The sequence below is a fragment of the Macaca nemestrina genome, chromosome 4 (genome assembly GCF_043159975.1).
Source record: "Macaca nemestrina isolate mMacNem1 chromosome 4, mMacNem.hap1, whole genome shotgun sequence".
Lineage (NCBI taxonomy): Eukaryota > Metazoa > Chordata > Mammalia > Primates > Cercopithecidae > Macaca > Macaca nemestrina.
The window spans coordinates 47,415,089-47,433,084 of NC_092128.1; the positions used below are offsets into that span (position 1 = coordinate 47,415,089).

At 38.5% G+C, this 17,996-nt stretch overlaps 1 protein-coding gene across 7 annotated transcripts in view; it reads left to right on the forward strand.

Annotated features, from left to right (window-relative positions):
- Nucleotides 1-17,996, forward strand: part of LOC105475271 (dedicator of cytokinesis 4) — a 474,119-nt gene that overhangs the window by 350,198 nt on the left and 105,925 nt on the right. For all 7 annotated transcript variants that reach the window (XM_011730368.3, XM_011730372.3, XM_011730365.3 and 4 more), the window contains exons 24-26: nucleotides 826-953; nucleotides 3,073-3,207; nucleotides 13,361-13,459. In XM_011730368.3, the coding sequence (XP_011728670.2) occupies nucleotides 826-953; nucleotides 3,073-3,207; nucleotides 13,361-13,459 (362 nt within the window). The remainder of the gene's footprint in view (nucleotides 1-825; nucleotides 954-3,072; nucleotides 3,208-13,360; nucleotides 13,460-17,996) is intronic.

The following is a 17,996-nucleotide window of genomic DNA, read 5'->3' on the forward strand; positions in this document are numbered from 1 at the left end:
CAAAGGTTTAGAAATCAGAGCAGCAGCAAAACCATAATGTTAACTTAGCCAGAAATTGTGATATAACCATTTTGAGAGGCTTGGGGGAGAAAAGGCAGTGTATTAGTCCACTTTCGCTCTGCTGATAAAGACATAATCAAGACTGGGTAATTTATAAAGAAAAACTGCTTTAATGTACTCACAGTTCCACGTGGCTGAGAAGGCCTCACAATCATGGAGGAAGGGGAAAGGCACATCTTACATGGTGGCAGGTAAGCGAGAATGAAGCCAAGTGAAAAGGGAAACCTTTTAAAAAACCATCAGATCTCGTGAGACATGTTCACTACCACAAGGACAGTATAGGGGAAACCACCCCCATGATTCAATTCTCTCCCACCAGGTCCCTCCCACAGGGAATTATGGGAGCTACAGTTCAAGGTGAAATTTAGGTGGGGACACAGCCAAACCATATCAGGGGGTTAAAAAAAACAAAACTAAACTAAGTCCTCATCTACCATAGTGGGAAGTCAGTAGGTGGTCTATCTTAACGAAAATTCAGGAAACAGCAAGAGAAGCATGTGATTTAGAAATGTAAAGGTAAAACAAACAATTCTAAAAAGATAATCTATTTCACCTGAAAGTGTCAAAGGCCTCCTGAGTGTAGGAATTATGCATTAGGGAAAGGAACTGATGTTTTTCAATATAAACCTTGCAGAACTAACACCTTTGTAACTACATGTGTTAATAATTTAACAACTAAAATTGAATTAAAAGTAGATAAGGATTTGCCCTAGGTATTGCGTGGGACTCCAACAGATGTGACACTAATGACTCTTCTCTCTTCAGATTCCCGATACATTCTTCTGCCTGTCGTGTTACATCACCTCCACATTCACTTGCAAGAACAGAAGGACCTGATCATGTGTGCACGTATCCTTAGCAACGTATTTTGTCTCATCAAGAAAAATAGCTCGGTAAGTAAATACAGGTCATAGTATATAGTTCCCATCAAATGACTTCTGGAAATAACTTGTAATAGTCTACAGAAACCACACTAAAGAGGAAGCCTCTTAGACTCACTTTTATTTCCAGCTGGGCTGGACATTTTGCTCCTCTTTGGAAGGAATTTTTTTAACCTTGTGGGATTCTGTAACCCCAAATAACCTGGGTTCCCCAAACTTGTATTTCAAGGAAGAACTGCATACTGAGTGAGAAAAATTAGAAAGCTCAAAGCCTCCCACACGTGTCTTTAATCTTGATATGATGACTGCTCTGTGGCAAGAATAAATTACTTCTTGCAACGTGAAGTCGTTTTTGATCCATTCTGTGAAAGGCCACTTCATGATACTCAGAACTTGGCTATGGTCCTCGGGCTGAGTCCTCTGGAAATTGCAGAAGCAAAGGACAGCTCCAGGAGATTAGGGGTATCTTACAATATAACCATTACTTGGCCCCAACAGTGATCTCCAAATTGTTATGGATTTGGGGATTCCTATCAATGTGCTTGACTCTTGATGCAATGCAATTGCGTTAGAGAATGCACTGCAAAATGAGAAGAATCACATGCTTGCCTATAAATGGGACAACTCAGAGTATTTGTGTTCATGGCTCAGGGGTCTCGTGTGAAATCCACATATGGAGAATATCCTGTTCCACTTCTGCCAATATGCAACTGTTAAGTAACCATTTTGCTCATCGGTAACAGGTTTTATGGAGCAGAGTTTGGCAATGAGTGCCAAGAATCCTGTTTCTCTGCTTCCCTATTACCTTTAGGTTGCAGTTTTCCCAATTTGTCAGTTACGATCAGCTTCCGAAGATCAGTGAGCTGGGATGGGAACTCAGTGGAGTTGTTGGAGATAGAGCCCCAGTAGCATGGGAACAGAGTTGGCATTTGAGAGAAAAAAGCTGGAAATTCTGCCTCTGGAAGTGTAATAAGAGGAACCTGCATGGAACAAAGCAGTTGACTTTTTCCCACCCCCATGATCCAGGCCCCAAAGGTGATCTGGAACTGGACAGAACCGTGGTGACAGAAGGCATGAGTTCAGTTTTAAACCCCACTCTATAAAATTCTACAAAGAATAACTATGCTATGCCTAGTTAGAATCTTTTTCCAAATTATAATTGCTGAGAGTAAAATGTTAAGTTAGATAGTTCACTGCACAAAACCAAAAACTGCAGAAGAGAAATAAAAAGAAATCACCTCCACAACTTCTGCTCTCTGTAGACATTCAGAGCAGAAACCAAGTCATTGGAGGAAAAATGTTGGTAGTTTTCTTGCAAGAGTAAGAAAATTTATCGTGAGATCCTAGCCAAAAAACTCTTTCAAACTCGTAGTTTCTGAAAGTATTTTTTACAAAGAGTGATCTCCTTGGTTAGGAGCATTTGTACATAGAGTTTTGTTTTGTGCAGGTGGAATAAGAACCCAATTCCACATACAGTCAGTGCAGAGCAATTTGGGTTTCTCTTTCAAGTCCTGAGGTGTGGATACTATTAGCTTTGCATCAGAGAAGCAGTTTCCACATGGCCACATGACCTTAGATCTACTCTGTAGCTACGGGTATTTGGGCCAAACACCATTTCCTAATATTTACTTACAAAGATTTTTACACATCATTTTTTATAGGAATAGCCATTTATACTTAAAATAGAGTTTTGGAAAATGACTGATGTAACTCTAATGATGAGAAAAGTAAATATAAGCACAGTCTGGAACCGATAAATTATAGACCAAGAACCAGGATGGACTTGCAGTGAAGATTCAGGCTTAGAGAGGCAAACTGACTTGCCTGAGATCACACACCCTTTTGGGAGCCTAGCTGGTGTTCTGAGTTAGACTGGTGTGTCTGGTGTACGTTCATGATATCACCCACCTTTTTACTTGTACCTCAGGTATCCATGGCACCACTGAGTTGTGTACTCTTGGGTAAGCCATTATCTTCTCTGTGCCTTTGTTTACTGTAAAAGGAGATCATTCACTTAGGTGAAATCCAGGTCTCTCAAGTTCTCTGACTCTTTGATTTCCCCTTTTCTGTTAGATTGAAGTGCATGTTAAACCCCAATTTCCTGAACACAGTATTTTTTTTCTCTCTTAAGGAAAAATCTGTGCTGGAGGAAATAGATGTGATAGTGGCCAGCTTGCTGGATATTCTGCTGAGGACCATATTGGAGATCACCAGCCGACCTCAGCCGTCCAGCTCAGCAATGCGGTTCCAGTTCCAGGATGTCACTGTAAGATCATAGAGCAGATGGCACGTGGAACAGGGCCTGGTTATGCTTGTTAAAGCTTCAGTCACGTTGCAGGTGGCTTGATGTTATAATCTGGAAAATCTGACCTTAGGAGAGTAACCCATGAGCATTTCAAAATCATATGAGGTTACCTTAATTTTACAAGGAAACCAAGATATAAAGCATGTTTGTTAAAGGAACTTGGAATAAGCGGTTTTTAATGGCAGAAAGCCAGCTTTGATATTAGTCATACCATGTCCGGTTTAAATTAATCCCAGATTTTATGTCCCAAGTCAACTTGATAACTTTTTATTTTCTTATCATCCATCAAATTGCTTGAGGAAATGAGAAGAGTGAAACAGAGTAATAGGAGTCAGGGGCCCTGAGTTTTCATTTCAGATTTTTCAATCTGACTAGTCATGATCATAACTTTTCTCGGCCTCAGTTTCCTTAGTTAGGAAATGAGAAGGTTGAAATTGGCAATTTTATTTATTTATTTTTTTTTTGGGACGGAGTCTTGCTGTGTCGCCCAGGCTAGAGTGCAGTGGCGCAATCTTGGCTCGCTACAACCTCCACCTCCCAGGTTCAAGCGATTCTCCCTGCCTCAGCCTCCTGAGTAGCTGGGATTACAGGTGCCCGCCACCATGCCCAGATAATTTTTGTATTTTTAGTAGAGACAATGTTTCACCATGTTGGTCAGGCTGGTCTCGAGCTCCTGACCTCAGATGATCCACCCGCCTCAGCCTCCTGAAGTGTTGGGATTACAGGCATGAACCACCATGCCTAGTCTGCAATTGGCAAATTTCAAGGTGCTTTGAAGTGCCACTATTTTGAGTCTAATATTATATCTATATTTTATATTCATGTAAAACATTAAGAAAAAATATTAAGAAATAATATATCTAGCAGTTAAAAATGTGTATCTGTTTATGTATATACAGGAATACAAAATGGTATAGCTACCATGGAAAATAGTGGCTCTACTATATATACTATAATATACAAGTTATGAACGGTGCACTTTCTCAATACTCTCATCAGCATTTGGGGTTGTCTCTTTTGGAGTGGAGAGCATTCTGATAGCTATGTAGTGGTATCTTATTGTGGTTTTAATTTTCACGTCCCTAATGGCTAATGATGCTGAGCATATTTTCACATACTTACTTGCCATCTAAATATCCTCTTCAGTAAAATGTCTTTTCATGTCTTTTTGTCATTTTTTTAATTGGATTGTTTTTCTACTGTTGAGTTTTTATTTCTTTTTATAATATGTGGTTTTCTTCTCCTACCCTGTAACTTGTTTTTTCATCCTCTTAACAAGCTCTGCAAAGCAAAAATTTTTAATTTCGTATAAGTCCAGTTTATTAATTTCCTTTTATGGTTCAAGCTTTGACTCTTTTTGCCTAGCCCTGTGTCTTAAATGTTATCTCCTAGTTTCTTTCCTAAAAGTAGTGTAGTTTTATATTTTACATGTAAGTCCTTAACCATTTTGTATGTGTCAGATAATTCTAACAGTCTGACATTGCAATGTGGACATCTATTATCTTTTTCATTCAATTTGAGATTTTCTTAGATCTTAATAGGATGTGTTATTTTCTCTTATGACCAAGACATTTCTATATTATAAGGTTTTGGATCTTACATAAACCTTCTGTTTTAGCTGGCTTTATGTGACACCACTGATCAGGGGAACAGTGAGTGCCTACATGTTATGGTGAGACAGAGATAGAAATCCAGCTTTGCCTCTTGGCTTCCGTTGACACCTGAGGCAAGAGGGCTTCTTGTTACTGCTGGTTGAGGTGGAAGTTCTGGCTCTGCATGTGGTCTCTACTGACAAAGTGGTGGGAGTGGCTTTGTTACTGCTGGGCCATAGTAGCCATCCTGACTCTCTACTAGGCCTCTGTGACACCACCTCAGTAGGGAGGGAAAAATTGTGACTTGTTACTGCCAGTTGTGGGTGGAAGTCCAGGTTGCTCCCGTTGTTTTCATGACCCATGGGTATGAAAGTACCTGCTCCCTTTTTGACCTTCTCTGGCTCCACTCTAGGAGAGATGTTGGGGCACCTCACTACATCCTCATGAGGATGGAAGTCTAGGCTCCTCACTCAGCCTTTGCGGTGAACGGGTGACTGAGGCCAAAGTTTTCCGTGGTGTTCAGCTAGAATAGAGCAGTTGTGGCTAAAAGTATTGCCCTGCAGGGCTGCTCTTTCCTAGTCCTTTGGCTGGAGAAATAAGGTTTTGTTGGGACTTTTTCTTTGGTCTGCCAACTATTGGTCTTTCACAGTTGCTGGCCTCTTCAGCCGCGTGTTTGAAATATATGAGGCAAAAAAGAAAACCCAAAAATCTACACCATGCCCTTCCTCAGGTCCCAAGGTTCTTGGCCAGTCTGCCCTCTCTCCCCTCCTGTCAGAGTCTTTTTCTGTTTGTTTTGTATTTGATATTCAGGTTTTTAGTTGTACTTAGCAGGAGGAATAGGGGAGAAGTGTCTCTATACTTTCAACCTGGAAGAGGAAGGATGTCTCTTTCATTATGGTTTTGATGGTAACATTTTAATTGTTTCCTGGCAATATAACTCTTACATAGTTCAAAAGTTATAATGGCACAGCAAACAAAATCATAGCAAATGCTGGACATGGTTAAAGATTGCCTGAGATCAAAAGCTAAAACATTTGTTAAACTGCTTTCTATCGACGTGCAGAGTGTACCAGGTTGTTGTGCATCAAATCTCTATGGCATACATGTGGTCTTCAGGTCATATGGTGTAATAACCAATGCTAATTAGGAGACTTCAGGAAGTCAGTGAATCAGGTCTGTGGGTGGAGGTGGGGTAGGGCAGGCAGAGTGATTGTCCCATGTACTAAATTATAAGAAAATCACATGAGGAGAATCCTTCCTGCATGGCTCTGTGGTACACCTTGCTGTGTAAGAAACCAAACTCTCAAGGTATGTGGGGTGAAATTTTCCATGAAACACACACATAAATTATTTGACATCTTTGCTTTTATGCTTTAAGACTTTTTTTTTTTTTTTTTTTAAGAATACTTGGACAGACCTAGCTTGATTTCTTCTCTGCCATTGCACTGACTCTGATGTTGGTCAAGTTATTAATGTCTCTAAGCCTCTGTTTCTTTGTCTTTAAAACAGAGAAAATAGGCTGAGTGTGGTGTCTCACGCCTATAATCCCGGCACTTTGGGAGGCCAAGGCGGACTATTGCTTGAGACAGGGGTTCAAGACCCGCCTGGCCAACTTGTTGAAACCCCTACTAAAAATACAAAAAAATTAGCCAGGCATGTTGGTAGGTACCTGTAATTCCAGCTACTTGGGAGACTGAGGCACAAAAACGGCTTGAACCCAGGAGGTGGCGGTTGTAGTGAGCCAAGATCACACCACTGCACTCCAGCCTGGGTGACAGAGCGAGACCGTGTCTCATAAATAAATAAGTAAATCAGAGAAAATAGTTGTACTTATCTCAAAGTTAGTGTGAGGATTCCTCAGATCTGTAAAGGTGTTTAAACAGTATCTGGTCTGCTAACTCGATCAATGCTGGCCATTAGTCATTATGGTAGCAGCAGCAGTCACAGTCATACCATGATTGTTGCAGACGTGCTTGATGTATTGTTGTTGTTATAATAATTCTATGGCGAGAAATATGCCTTGGTCTTTCACAAAATCCATTCTCTGGAGACTGAAGATCTGTTGAATTTCTTTATCATTTTCTCACAGAGAACAGGCTTTCTGAATAGGGAGTCTTTACATGACAGTTCTACATTGAGCACCTTTTCATTCTGTGCAGACACATATGGAAAAGTGCCCATGACAGGTAGACACACTGTAAGTAAACACAGATCCCACAGTGTGCCGTGATGAATTCTTCCAGTGTTCTGTAAGCACCATGATTGTTACCCTGCCTCCCAGCCACACCAGCGTGAGCACTGGCTTCTGCTGTATCATAGTTCCAGATAACAGAGGCCTTATTTTTACAATTTAAAAGGATTGTACTTTTTGTTTTCCCACCAACTGTTTTTTGAACTTTAAAATGCTTTCTCTAGCGAGAAAAAAAAAAAAGCACCATTGTGATAAATTCCTTTCAACAGTCTAATTATAGGTAGAAGCAGATTTTATAAAGCAGTACAAATGACCACTTGCCTTGCATTCTCAACTGATGGAGCTCCAGAGTTCCTTACAATTATAAATGCTTACTTGTTCATAACTCTGTTAAGTACCATTTATGGAGCAAGTGATTCTTCTGGGCATAGGCCAGGTCTAAGACAGCTACTCTGATGTGTTCATCTAAAAATTTCATGTGTTGTCGGTTTGTGATTGGGGTATGGAAATGGGTCTGGGTTAATTCTATAAGAAATATGTGGAAAAAATAATGTATGTATATAATAGCTTTCATGAAGACAGTTGTAGCCCTCCAATACCCGTGCTATACAAAATCATTTATAGAAATTCTCATTATACTCAATCTATACATAAAATGGCCACTGAGGACTACAGAGTTTTCAAGGTGATTTATATATAAGAAAGTATTACACTGCAGCTAAGTACATCTTGGCCACTGATGGCTTTTTATTTCTTTTTAACAAATTATGGATCTAGGATTTTCATATCGATACATTCTTAAAATATCTTAAACAAAGAAAATTACATTATGGATAAAATATACATTAGTAATTGGACGTCACCACTAAAAAACTTAGTCATGTAACCAAATACCGCCTGTCCCCCAAAAACCTATGGAAATAAAAAAATTAAAAAATTAATTAAAATTTAAATTTAAAAAATAGAGCAAAAAAATTACATTATGGATAAAATATACATTAGTAATTGGACATGTAGGCCTCCTAACAGAGTTGAATGTGGTTGGAGTTCCTAAACAGCATAAGTGAATAAATGACATTGTAGAGTAGATGTTGGGATTGACAATAATCATCCTAAGTGCCTCAGGGATTATATGTCATGATTATAAGTTATTGAAATGGGCCTAAGTCAGATATGACAAATAAAATCATAAATCTGGATTCAAACAGGTTGTTCCCCTATGTATACTGACTGTAAAGACTTAAGATGAAAGTCTATTCATTATTGCATACTATTTCTTATTACTAAATTTACAACAAATAATGTGTCATTTTTCCCACTTTAGCATATTTCACTATTCACAGGATTGTGTGTTGAAGTAAATGTCTTAGGAAAATTAATCTAGTAGCTGTATTGGAGACAATGTGAATATGATATGGAAAACCTAAGAGATGGAAAAGAGATGAATGGGTTTCTGCTAACTAGATTTGCATTTTTAAGTCAAGGCGTATTAAGAGAAAGGTAAAAAAGTATGAACCTTAGTTATCAACTGATGGATTCCAGTATACTTACTAATATTTTAATTATAACCAAAAAAATCAGGTGTATTTTCTCTATACAATCAAATAGTCTGAGCAGAAATAGATGAGTCACTGAGTTCCGACTTCTAGAACCAGAGATACCTGAGTTCACATCCCCAGTCTCACAATTCTCAAGCTGTGGAACCTGGGGTAAATTTCTGAACCTTAAGAGATAATTATCTTTTCTTTTTTTTTTTTTTTTTTTTTTTGAGACGGAGTCTCGCTCTGTCGCCCGGGCTGGAGTGCAGTGGCCGGATCTCAGCTCACTGCAAGCTCCGCCTCCCGGGTTTACGCCATTCTCCTGCCTCAGCCTCCCAAGTAGCTGGGACTACAGGCGCCCGCCACCTCGGCCGGCTAGTTTTTTTTTGTATTTTTTAGTAGAGACGGGGTTTCACCGTGTTAGCCAGGATGGTCTCGTTCTCCTGACCTCGTGATCCGCCCGTCTCGGCCTCCCAAAGTGCTGGGATTACAGGCTTGAGCCACCGCGCCCGGCCCAATAATTATCTTTTCTTTAAAGTGAAGTTGATTGTGTCTCCCCAACAAAGCCCAAATAAGGAATGAACTCAATAGTATAGTCAAAGTATGGTAACTTACACATAGTGCCATTCCATAAATCATAGTGTTGTCACATGTCTTTTTTATTTTATTGAGGTATAATTGACATAAAACAAATGACACCTGTTTGAAATATACAATTTTAGTTTTGACGTATGTATATTCCTATGAACCATCACCACAATCAAGATAGCAAATATGTTCATCACTTTCAAAAGCTTCCTTGTGCCCCGCTCAATTGCCTCTCTTTTGCTTCTCCATGCTACCTCATCCCCAAGCAACTACTGACCTGCTTTTTATAGTAACTTATCTGTTACCGTACATAACTTTGCATTTTTTAGAATTTGATATGAATGGAATCATGTGGTACATAGTTATTATTATTAATCATATAATACATAGTTTTTTGCGGGGGGCGTTGGGTCAGGGAATTCTGTCTTCACACACAATATATTTGAGTTTCATCCTTATTCTTTTGTATATCAATAGTTTATTCCTTCTTATTGCTGACTAGTATTCCATTGTATGGCTATACTGCAATTTGTTCATTCATTCACCTCTTGGTAGACATTTGAGTTGTTCCTAGGGTTGGCTGTTGTGTTCCATTTACCTGTTTTTCTGTTTTGACACCAATAACATACTCTCTTGATTCTCATGTTTTATAATAAATCTTAAAGTCAGGAAGTGTAAGTCTTCCGACTTTACTTTTCTTTTTCAAAGTTGTTTTGACTATTTTAGATCCTTTTCACTTCCTTATGGATTTGAAAGTCAGATCAGCGTTTCAATTTCTAACCCCCAGAGCTATGCTAGGATAATTAGTGGGATTGCATTGAATCTATATATCGATTTGGGGATAATTGACTTTTTTTTTTTTTTTGAGATGGAGTTTCACTCGTGTCACCCAGGCTGGAATGCAGTGGTGCAATCTCGGCTCACTGCAACCTCCACCTCCTGGGTTCAAACAATTCTCCTGCCTCAGCCTCCTGAGTAGCTAGGATTACAGGCATGCGCCACTATGCCCAGCTAATTTTGTATTTTTAGTAGAGCTCGGGTTTCACCATGTTGGCGAGGTTGGTCTCAAACTCCTGACTTCAGGTGATTCACCCGCCTCAGCCTCCCAAAGGATTACAGGCGTGAGCCACCACGCCCAGCCAGAATTGACATCTTAACGATATTGCATTACCCAATCCTAATATTAACATGTAATCTCTTCATTTTTTTAAAGTCTTAACTCCACCCCTCAGCGTTTTGCAGCCTTCAGTGTGCAGATTTTACACATCTTTTGTCGTATATATCAGTAATTATTTCATATTTTAATGATATTTTAAATTTCAATTTCAGATTGTTCATTTTTAGTGTGTAGAAGTAAAATTGATTCTTGTATATTGATCTTATATTCTGGAATGTAAATAAACTCAGTTAGTTCTAGTAGCTCTTTATCAATTTCATAGCTTTCAAAGCTGTATTCCTGATTGCCTTTTCTTGCTTTATTGAACTAAAACCTTCAGTACAATGTGGAGTAGGGGTGGTGAATAAGCTTTTGGAGGTTTGAAAAGTCTTTATTTTGTCTTTGCTTTTGGAAGATATTTTTATATTTTATATTTGGAAGATATTTTTCTTGGTTAATAGTTTTTGGGTTATTTTTTTTTCCTTTTAGTTCTCTGAAGCTGTTGCTCCATTGTCTTTCAGTTTGTATTCTTTCAAGAGAAATATTTTCTCATCTTTGTCTTTGTTCTTCTCTATGTCATGTGCCCTTTTTTTTCTGAATAGTGTTTTAAGATTTTCTCTACCACTGGCTATAAGCAATTTGATTATGATGTGCCTTGGTGTAATTTTCTTCTTGTTTCTTGTGCTTGGGGTTTGTAGAGATTCTTTGATATATAGGTTTATAATTTTCAAAGAGTTTGAAAAGGTTTTCTTCTCATTTCTTCAATTATTTTTTCTGTCTCTTCCTTTTCTTTGAGATTACAGTTACATAGATATTCCACTACTTGAAGTTGTCCTACAGTTTGCTGATGCTTTTTTCTGTTTTTCTATCTATTTCAGTTTTTTCTGTCTATGCTTTGTTTTGGAGAATTTCTACTGCTCTCCCTTTCAAGTTCAATAATTTTTTCTTCTGCAGTGTCTAATCTGCCACTCGATCCATTCAGTGAATATTCATCTCACAAATTGTAGCCTTCATCTCTAGAAGTTTAATTTGGGCTCTTTTTATGTCTGCCATGTCTCTAAATTAATACATTCAGTCTTTCCTCTAGCGTCCTGAATAATTAGAATACAGTAATATAACTATGTTAATGTTCTTGTCTGGTAATTCTATTATCTGTGTCATTTCTGGATCTGTTTCTATTGATATATTACTTTTTCTCCTCATTTACATCATTTTTTCCTTCTTCTTGACCCACCTGGCAATTTTTCATTGCATGCCAGACATTGTGAATTTTACATTGTCGAGAGGTGGATTTTTTTAATTTCTAAAAAATATATTTGAGCTTTGGTATAGAATGAGGTTAAATTTATTGGAAACTGTTTGATCATTTTAGGTCTTGCTTTTGAAATTTGTGAGGTAGGACCAGAACAGCATTACTCTAGGAGTAATTTTTCCCAGTACTAAGGAAACACTCTTTTTGGTACTCTAACTGATGCCTTATTAATTGTGAGCTTTTTCCAGTCTGGCTGGTTTAAAAAAAAAAAAAAAAAAAAACGCACTGTTATTCCCAGTCCTGTGTGTGAGCACCAGGCACTGTTCTCTCAATCTTTCCAGATCATTCTTTTCCTAGTGTTGGGTTGGGTTACTTCCTTACACACATACACAAAAAGTAATGTTGCCTTTAAACTTTTTATTTCTTTTGTTAAATATCAAGGATTTCCATGTTCATTAACAAAGTGTATGTTGAGCTTGAAGGGTGTTTTTTCCACACTGGTTAGTTTCTTGAATATTTACCCTAAAAAATGTAACAGACAATTATTTGTCATACCCGTGTGTTGCAAATGATTATCTGCAAACAAAGATCTAGCCTGAGTACCTGGTTACCCTGACATGGTCTTTAAGTATTATACCTTCCTTGGTTCTCCCATGGCAGTGGGCGAGGATACATTGAACTTTCCTGACCCAGCTGCCTCTGTTGAAAATTTCCACTTCTCAGGGATTTTAGTCTCTGCTTATAAAGTCTGTAGTCATTTCCATGTAAAATCTAAGAAACCAGTTCCCAATTAAATTGCACTTCTGTAAATATACAGTTAGTTACCAGTAATTGCCTCTCCTATTGTATTTGTTTTGTTTTAAATGTTATTACTCTGTTTAAAAGTAGATAAATTCTTGGCTGAGCAAAAAAGGTTGCATTGGAAATGCAAGCATTTTAAATTAGAAGTTCATTCAAAAATGCAAGTGATAGCAATTTTATGTAGGTCTTCAAATCTATGGATGCTATGTTTACTTTTTTATTGTTAATTTTTAAGAATTAGAATTTGTGGTTATAAATCACATACAGCCCAAGCACAAAAAGAATGGCCAATTAAAAAAATTATTTTCAGTCCTCCAAGACATCTGAATAACACTATTTTTTAAAAGGAGATTGAAATGAACATTATGCAAAGTATGGCTTTCATTATACCCTGTGAGTCAGCAGATCAACTCTCTGATGAGTTGGAGGAGGTCATATGAATTCAAAAATGGAGCATGAAGCTACAGGAAGGGCTTTGGAGGCAGAAAGATTGGGCATAACTCCAGCTCTGCTACTTTCTAGCTGAGTGACTTGGGGCAAGTCATTAAGCACATCAGAAACTACATTTTACCTTCTTCAAAAAGGTATTATACCCCCTACCTCATAGTGCTGATATGAAACTTAAATGATATAATTAGTGCAGACATTTTAAATGCTCAGTAAATGATCATCACCCTCAGTGCCTTACCTTCTTTAAATGTGTGAAGTTAGTTCCCAAGTGAAAAGCTTCCACCCAAGTTAAAAAAAAAAAAAAATCATCTCTAAAATTATAAATTTGTGAATACCAGGTAAATAAATGGTAATCATCACAGGGAGAAGTTTTGGCTGTGACATTTTGGGTAATTTAGATTAGGAAGACTTCACAGGGCAAGTTTGGATCATAGTGATTTCATTTTAACGTATTCTCTTTGAGGACAGTTCAGTGTAAGTTACTGATGTTCTTTTATGTCCTTACTAAAAGAAAAAAATATGCTTTTTTTTTTTTTTTTAACTTAGGGGGAGTTTGTTGCTTGTCTCCTGTCCCTATTACGACAAATGACTGATAGACATTATCAACAGCTTCTTGATAGTTTCAATACGAAGGAAGAACTAAGGGTAAGTGACTTTTTAAAATTATTTTCTTTAACATATCTTTTTAGTTTCTCTTGTTTTTATTCATCACTGTTCAGATAAATCCTAGACAATTGCTTTACCTATTTCCATTAAGTTCTAAGCAGTTTTTTCTCAGTCTCATCCACAGATCTGCTCATCTATATTTGCTTTTAAAGATTTCTGTTACTCAGGCAAAGCTATTAACTCTCATTTCAGAGAAGGATATAGGATGTGAAGTATCTGTCATCAAAGTTCAATAAACTAGAAGCAGAATAACAGAACTGAAGAGATAAAAACAAATAGACTAACTCCACGAACCTAGAAATATTGCCTTAATAGGAGATAAAGGAGAATATGTAAATAGGTTCGCTCATTTCATCTCACTAAAACCATAATGAGAAGTTCTGACTACAACTTTTTGACTAGGGATACAGAGTTGTATTTGATATTCTGTATCAACTATAGTCTAATCAATATGCTGTGCTACCCTGACAAGCTGACATTAAATAGGAAATATGGATGCCAGGTTTATAAAAATCCAGTATTTACTGAGATTTGTGGAAATGTAATGCACTGGTTTCACGAAATGCTTGATTATTCTTAGAGGAATGATATGATCCGTCATCTTCCTTATTTACTTTTATTTCTCTTCCATCTCTTCAGTTTTCCAGACAACTTTAATATGGAAACCATCATATTGGAAGTGTTGCTTTTAAGCTGGGTGGTGGAGAATTATAGGACCAAAAGTACAGTTCTGCTATGACATTTGCTTGATTGGAAGCCTTCCCAGTGCCTTAGGGGAAGAAATTATTGATTTTTTAATATAGATAGTGCATAGGGGTGGCTTGTCTTTGACTTTAACTGGAAAATATTGTATGATCTCAGAAAAATCTTCTGGTTGTTACCTTAGAGAAGTTGACAAGCTGAGTCATATAACACGAAGAATCATTTGTGGCAGATGTAATCCCTTAGCAGTCAGTCATTTGGCATATGGCATCATGTTTTTCATTCTTATATTCAATCTTTTTTCTTTTTTTTTTTTTCTTTTTTTTTTTTTTTTTTGAGATGGGTTTTACTGTTACTCAGGCTGGAGTGCAGTGGTACAATCATGGCTCACCCCTGGGCTCAGACAATCCTCCTGCCTCCGCTTCCCAAGTAGCTGCGACTACAGGCACATGCCACCACACTTAGCTAATTTTTTAATTTTTTTGTAGAGGTGGAGTCTCACTGTGTTGCCCAGGCTGGTCTCAAACTCCTGGCCTAAAGAAATCCTCCCATCTCAGCCTCCCAAAGTACTCGGATTACAGGCATGAGCCACCATGCCTGGCCTTACATTCAATTTTGAGTTTAGAATTAAAAATGAATAAAAGGCCTTAGGACTTAACCACTCTGAGTACAGAAATCTGTAACATCAAAAGGAAGATGACTGTGCATTTATGCATTTATTAACTTTCATTAGAAGTTGTATTCTTAACACAGTTAAAGAATCATTAGGTTTTATTTAAGAATTCTGTGACTTCATATTTGAAAATTTCCCGTAGGAAAAGCCTACATATTTTTATGGAGCCTGGGAATTAAAAAACAGCAGAGAAGCATAAACTGAAAGACGTGATTAATTATCCAGATGTTGAGTTTTATGCTTTGGTTTTCATATTAGCAGTAATAAAACAAATAGAAATAATGAATAAAATGTTTTATGTAGACTTTTCTTATTTCAGGCAGCCAATGCACCTCTTCAAAGGACAATTATATTCCCCTCTTCAAAATTATTGAGGCTGGCAGGGCACCGTGGTTCAGGCCTGTAATCCCAGCACTTTGGGAGGCTAAGGCGGGTAGATCGCCTGAGATCAAGACCAGCTTGACCAACATAGCAAAATCCCATCTCCACTAAAAATACAAAAATTAGCTGGACATGGTGGCGTGTGCCTGTAGTCCCAGCTGTTTGGAAGGCTGAGGCGGGAGAATCGCTTGAACCCAGGAGGTGGAGGTGGCAGTGAGCCGAGATCACACCAGTGCACTCCAGCCTGGGAAACAGAGTGAGACTCTGTCTCAATAAATAAATAAATAAATAAATAAATAAATAAATAAATAGCGAGGCCTTCTGACCAGGAGAATTATTTAATGATATTAATTAATCTGCCATTCAGGAAGTGGATATTGAGCAACTCAAGCATGGCAAGCACTGTGCACCATGTACTAGGGACGTAACCAGGCAAAAGATGTCCTGTCCCTGTTGGGGAGTAATCAGACCAATAATGGACATTAGCACCCTGGGTGGTGAATGTGCAGGGTAAGCACGCGGTGCTGTAGAGCATGTGGGAGTTGCTGCCAACCCAGACTCAAGGCACCAGGAAACTTCCCAAGGGAGGTCTCAGCTGAGAACTGAGGTTAGTAGGAGTGTGCTAGATGTATATTTGGCTGGAACGTTCAAACGTCTCTACTAAAATATCACCTGAATGCCCCGACTGACACAGCACACTCTCTACCCAACCTCTATAACACTTATTAGAATCTGGAATATTTTTGTTTATTTATTTATGTGTATTTCCCACTGGGCCATGAGCTCCTTGATGTCTGAAGCTTTGTCTGGCTCACTGCTGTATCCTCAGATTCCAGACCATGCCTAGCACATAGCAGGCATTCAAGAAATAGTTGTTGATTGTTTGATAGAATATAGAGTTTAAGGCTGTATGAATGAGTGTAGACTTTGTTTTGAGGACATTTTGAAGCTTTTGAGGGTTTTAAGAAGGGAGAGACAAGATCACATTTGAGGGAAGAAAGACCTGTCTGGTTGCACTTTTGAAAATGCATTTGGCCAGACATGGTACCTCACGCCTGTAATCCCAGCACTTTGGGAGGCCAAAGCAGGAGGATCACTTGAGCTCAGGAGTCTGAGACCAGCCTAGGCAATATGGCAAGACCCTGTCACTCTAAAAAGTTTTTAAAAACTAGCTGGGTGTGGTGGCACACGCCTGTAGTCCCAGCTACTCAAGAGGGTGAGATGGGAGTATCGCTTCAGCCAGGGAGGTGGAGGCTGCAGTGAGCTGTGATTGCACCACTGCTCTCCAACCTGGGCAATAGAAGGAGACCTTGTCTCAAAAAAAAAAAAAAAAGAAAAAAGAAAGAAAGGGGATTCACTGAGGTCAAGATGAGAGGCAGAACTCTGTAAAAGATTTGAAGTAGTAACCTAAGCTAGAAATGACTGTGGCTTGAAATAGAGGTGATTGTGGAGATAGATTCTAGGGACATTTAGGAAGTTGAATTGGCAGGACTCGATGACTGATACTATTAAAAAGGTGAAGGAGAGGGAGGAGTTGTAAATGACTCCTAGGCCTTTTGACAGTTGGCTGGATGTTGGTGTGGTGCCATTCACTGCATGAGGATCCCAGGAGGAGTTAGGTGTACGGGTTTGGGAGCGAAGGTAAATTCCGTTTCAGCCTGAGTTTGGCCACCCGAGGGACATTTAGATGGAGTTGTTTAGTAAGTTGTGTCTGAAGTTCAAGAGAGAGAGAGATGGGTTGTGGGATGTAGATCCAGAAACTATCAGTCAATGAATAATAACTGACATCATGGGAGTAAATGTGAACATCCAAGGAGAGTGTAGAGTTTGGCCAAAGGACCTACATAGAATCCTAAGCCTAAGGAGGGAGGCGTGATAAATAGCGCCTGCTCCTGCAAGGAGGTCAAGTACCGTCATGAAAGGTTCCCTAAATATTGTTGGTGAACCTGATGGGCAGTTTCACTGATGAGGGTGAAAGCCAACTTTTCATGGATTGAAGAATAGAAAAAAAAAATAGAAAACGATACAGTGGATTGTATGCAGTGTTTCAAGAAGAAGAAGGATAAGTTTGGATGTGTAGACTTTGTTTTGATGAATACTTATGATGGAGGAGACTTAAGCATGTGTAAATATATTCATGATTAGAGCTGGTGGAGAGGGAGAAGCTGAAAATCTAAGAAAGAGGTACTAACTTTCAGGGCGAGGTCTCTGAGAAGGCAGCAGGAAGGAACAGAATTATCCTTGACTGGGAATAAGATTCTTACACTTTTCCAGTGTAAGAATGGAAGAAATAACTGGAGTAAATGCAGGCTAGAGGACATATATTTAACTTACTAAAGGCTGATTAGTCATCTTGGGGTTTTTTTTGTTTTTTTGTTTTGTTCTGTTTTGTTTTTGAGAATGAGTCTCGCTCTGTTGCCCAGGCTGGAGTGCAGTGGTGCAATCTCGACTCACTACAACCTCCGTCACCCAGGTTCAAGCAATTCCCCTGCCTCAGCTTCTCAAGTAGCTAGGACTACAGGCATGCATCACCATGCCTGGCTAATTTTTTGTATTTTAGTAGAGATGAGGTTTCACCATATTGGCCAGGATGGTCTCGATCTCCTGACCTTGTGATCTGCCTACCTCAGCCTCCCTAGTCATCTTGTTTTAATCTGCATTTTAAAAGTTCATATATCACCTTATAAAAGATATTAATGTTTCCTGTGGTCAATTTTCTTTGAAACCAAATATTTCTAGTTATGTTCCTGAACCCTACAT